The sequence below is a fragment of the Blennius ocellaris genome, assembly GCF_963422515.1.
Source record: "Blennius ocellaris genome assembly, chromosome: 18".
NCBI classification, from domain to species: Eukaryota; Metazoa; Chordata; class Actinopteri; order Blenniiformes; family Blenniidae; genus Blennius; species Blennius ocellaris.
Genome location: NC_137667.1, coordinates 16,711,030 through 16,716,163, shown reverse-complemented (window position 1 = coordinate 16,716,163; position 5,134 = coordinate 16,711,030). Strand labels below are relative to the sequence as shown.

Sequence of the window (5,134 nt, the reverse complement as noted above, 5' to 3'; positions counted from 1 at the left end):
ACATTATTCAAGTTGATGCACTCTGAACAGGCTCATGTAGTCTCATTATTATTTTTTATTTCACCTCTTTCTGCGGTTGCAGTGAATACTTCATTGTCAAACTTGAATCATTATTTGTTCGTATATCTGTAGATATAATGTCATTCTTCAAGCTTATGTTTCAGCAGTTGACTCAGTGGTGTCAAATTCACATACAGAACCACAAGATAATAACATTATAGTATTTAAGTAGAACTCTAAATCTCTTTGTTTTAGTGCAACAAAGTATTGATATATCATTGAGAAGTTCACCTTTAATTAATGTAATCACACAACATATCTAAAATTTAAATAAAGCAACTGTCATTTCAACAATTTAATGCTTCATTTCAAAATGTACTTTGCAACTTACAGACCAGTGGATTGTTATTGCACTATTTACATCTTCAAATGTATAAAACATTTGGCCACACGTTGCTGGAACTCAAAAATATAGTCCCTAGTTCATACTATGATCACAATAACTTCAAAACTTTTAAAATCTTTAATGATCTTTAATGTCTTCATATTTCTACATCTGTATAATAATCCTGATCACCTGAACTGATTCCCCACATAATACAGACTAAAGTGCGCCCCTGGTGGTCAAATAAACACATTGCAGTTAAGGTCATAATTGCTCACAATTGGAAAATTTCATCTTGCTGGCTGGATTGGACTCAGGCCAGTTCTCGGCCCCCGGACCCTATCTTTGACACCCCTGAGTTAACTGTTTTAATTTGTTTACCTGCTATTTAACCAGGTGAGTCCCACTGAGATTACAATACCTTTTTTTTCCAAGGGAGCCGTGGCCAAGAGGCAGTAGCAGTTACAATTACATTTAACAATATTAAAACATTAAAAAAAGCCAAATACATCATAAAATATATACATGATTAAAATAAAATATACAGCAAAACTTTCAGAAGACCTAAACATCCTAAATTGGCTCTGAAGAAAAGCAGTTACACACTAGAAGAACTGCGTCATTGCAACAGGAGTTGTAGGGTTAGCACCCACACCTCATGTCCTGCACTCCCGACAAAGCCACATGTCTTATCTGCTAATTAACTCGGTCAGACAAACAAGCATATTTTGATGCATCTGGTTGTTGGAGCTTGTGCACATTGTACACGTTACATTCATCTCTAATAAAACATCAAACTCTGTAAATATTGAGACTATTCATTTCTTTATGGACAAGAAGCAGATCAGATGCTGGAGGAATCAATTGAATGACACCACAGCCGTTCTATTCCATTAACCTATGTTAACCTAAGTTAAAAAAAACCAAAAAAAAACACCAGGTGCTTTGTACTGTAGAAATCTGACATATTGGAGAAAAAAAAGGTCCCCGGTCTCCTGTGGCGTTGCTTCATGCTTGCATTGTAGGGAAGTCCTGTAAAGTGTGATGCTGTGACCTAAATCAATCCAAAGCTTTCTGTCATGCTTTTTTCCCCTTCGTAACATCACAGAGCAGCATTGACACGGCGTCTTTGCCCCTTTGTCACGCCGACTCGAGAACCGCCACTTACAGAGCTTTAACAAGATGTGAATCCTCGGCTGCTGTTCTTTAGAAAGGCTTCATTTCTCTGCCTGTATCCACTGACCTTTTCACCAATGTCAAGCCCATCACTTTGAAAATCCTGTCAATTAGCTTCCTGCTGGTCAGAAAACACGATGAAACTAATCTTAACCCTAACCCATCCTGCTCAGTCATTCAGTAGATCCAATTTTGAGCCACTATTTTCTCACTGTGAAATTAATGAGACCTCACTTGGCATGATTAAAATGGCTCTGCTATTCATTTGGGTTCATTATGCTACACATCCATAAAAAAACAAAAACACTTTGGCTTCTAATTTGTTTTAAATCTATGAATAATGTAAAGAAATATGTTTCCATTGCTTGTTTTTAGTGAGCATGCAAATAAGTTTTATCCAACTTTAAGCTGATGTAAGAAAAGTTTAAAAATAAAAGTTTAGTTGCTTCCTGCAGCAGTCTGGACGAGCTGCACAGTTAAACTGCAGGCATTAAAAAAAAAGAAAACATTGGGTGCTTTTATTGGTGAGGATTTTTAAAATATGTTTCTACCTGTGCAGTGTTCTGTCAAAATGTCCTGTCGAAATATCTGTCCCTTTTTTAACCTCTATGCATTTTGATTTGGAGTTACAGTGAAAATATCAATTCAGTTGATGATAGCAGATATCGATATTTAAGAAGCTGACAAATGTAATATTTATATCAATTAGGATTCAGTGATTTTTATTGTCATATGTCCTGAGGCCCGGTCGACGCTAAAAACGTAATGGTAATGACTGTACTCAAAAATCTTACAGCTATTTGTTGTCTCACTTGCACCTGAATGAAACACGCCCACACTATTAAACTATTAAATATGATGTATTATTTCGGTTTTATGAGTTTTATTTCTCAGGATTTGTTGAACTATTGAGGTATAAAAATGTAGCGACCGTGTGACACTTCAAAATTGATGCTTTATCATGTTAAAGTTGATGATACAAGTTTTTAACATTTGGCATTTTGATCTAAAATCATAATATAGGACAAAAATTTCAGGCAATTATATCATTGTTTAATCTAGATTGATTTTGATTGTTGCTACAAATGCTGACTCCACTCTATCATCGGACCCCTACAGTGTGGGTATGGTGTATGGTGCTTATGTGCTGTTTCAGGTTTAACTCATTAATTAGCCCCTCTGAAAGAGTCTAAAACAGATTTACCAAACACTTAGTGCATGTGGTGCACTTTCGGCCAGCACTTACTGCACACCGTGCATCTTTGTGGCATTTCATGAGCATTTTGTGTATAAAAGTGCCTGTTGTGCCCAGTTGAAGTTATTTATGCTTTTTAGTTAGAGAAACGCTATTGCATTCGCTTTAATTTAGTAATGGGGTGTTAAAGCAATACTCTCCACCACAGGAAGTTCCATTATCAGGAAATGCACAAGAATCACTGGATGATGAAAAGAGCATAAAGCTGAAAAAAAACAAAAAAACATAGCAAGAATTCCAAGCAGGCTTTATCGTACTGCAATCAAGTTTATTGATCCTTTTTGCGGCATCAAAGATTGAGTGCACATCAAATGCTATTCTACACGTGAATAACCTGCATGCAACTTTACGTAGTAACTGAATGAATTATGTACATACATGTTATTCATGTAGGAAATATGAAAAAATACAATGCTAACCAGAAAACGGCATTCATATTTGACTAATAGGAAAAAAACTAAGAAATGTATTGACTGTATTTACTGACAAATTGATTCTGGACACATGTTGTATGCTCTGTATTCCTCTTCTCATTAATAATCTACTCAGCGGTCAGACAGCATCATACATTTATGACAAGTAATAGTAACACCGTTTGAAATGGAGTAAGAATGGTGGTTTATACTGAGCGTTCTATGACAAATGAGGGCGGTAACTAACTGCACATGCCAATATCAAAAATACACTGCGGATTTAAAGTCACAAAGACACACTTCCCAGAGATGATACGTTGTGTGTTTTGTATTGCAGTAACATACTAAGCACCTGGCGAAGACGTCAATGTTAACGGCACCATGGGTTTACATTAAGTATTATACTATCAACCTGCAGGAGGAGGTTTCTGTTCCTACTGTGACTGGGTGTGAGGGTTTGTCGATGGGTACAGGGCGGCTGGATTAGTTGTCCCCCCCCCCCCAAGTATATCTGGAGTACATTGTTGTATTTTCCCACAGATACCGGGTGCATGCATTTGCGTCTTTCGTCAAGTGCTTCTCTGATGACGCCTGACAGAAGACTCACATTCTTCTCTGCTCTTATTCTCTCATCAGAGAGAAAGGTCAACAATGAACTGATGTTAGACAGAGAGACACGGATTCAACTTCGATTTTCCTGCTTCTCACACTTCGATGATGTTGATTGACGGCACAGATGAGTGAAACTGCGAAAACACAAGAAACCAAAAATCACCTTCGCTGTGTCTGTTATACAGTAAAGACAGTAAAGACAGGCTTTGATCACACAGTTTCTGTTACATTTACAGACACTGCTTTAACAGAAAGGTTAGACTTTGGATATGAACCCGAGATTATGTGTTATTGATCGTTACTCATTGAAAAAATGTTTGTTTTTAGCAGTTATGTTAATTAAAAATATGTATTGTTGCAGTTGGGAGCAAAGATGTTTTGGAAATGTTTTGGATGGTGTTCTGCAAAACAGTGCATGCATGGCACATTATTTTCACTATTAAAATCTTCTTTATCCATTTTAATATTTATTCACATAATTATACTCAGGCTCCCTGGATTCATTTTAATTTAATGGTTGTAAAATTGTCAAAAAATCTTGCAATGAGTGTGAGCTCCAGCCACCATCCCTCGATAAATTCAGCTCTTAATATCTTCCAGTTTTTTTATATTTCTGCGTGTTTTTGAATGTGAATCTTGCAAATGCGTGATACGCAGAGGAATCTTGCCTGTGCTTGGGTAGTAGCACTGCAATTATGGATAGTTTCACAACTTTGTCGATGATAAATGGTCCAGAAATAATTCATATAAAAACCATGTGTGCCACATCGTGTCGGTGATGGAAAAATATTATAAAGTCAGCAACAGTTGAAGAAAATAATACTTTATACAAAACTTGTAGCTGTAGTTGTGGAAAATCTTTAAAAAAAACCCTCATTTAAGCTGTTATGATCACGGTCCAGATGTGTCTCCATGTGGATTTGTTGCCTTACTACTGCTGCTACAGCTGTCACAAGATATTTTCCAGTCACGAATATCCCATTTGTATATATTTATATATATATATATATATATATATATATATATATATATATATATATATATATATATATATATATATATATATATATATATATTTATATATATATATATATATTTATTTATTTTTTTGGGGGTGTATTGCACAGCTGGACTCTTGTATAGTCCTATGATTACGTCTCCAGGCAGGCAGATGTTCCATTCAGAGCTCAGCTGCCAGCAGGATGACAGGATTCCCCACTGCTCAAGCATTGATTGTGACATCTGAGTTACTGATTCATTGTTTTAAGGTAGCTGTTATCACTTTCTGTCTGG

At 36.0% G+C, this 5,134-nt stretch overlaps 1 protein-coding gene across 1 annotated transcript in view; it reads right to left on the bottom strand.

Moving 5' to 3' along the window:
- Nucleotides 1-3,933: 3,933 nt before the first annotated feature.
- fndc4a (fibronectin type III domain containing 4a) overlaps nt 3,934-5,134 on the bottom strand; it is a gene marked incomplete at both ends in the record, with an annotated part of 23,019 nt that continues 21,818 nt past the window's right edge. The window contains one exon of the mRNA XM_080514334.1: nt 3,934-3,975. Coding sequence (XP_080370460.1) covers nt 3,934-3,975 — 42 coding nt within the window. The remainder of the gene's footprint in view (nt 3,976-5,134) is intronic.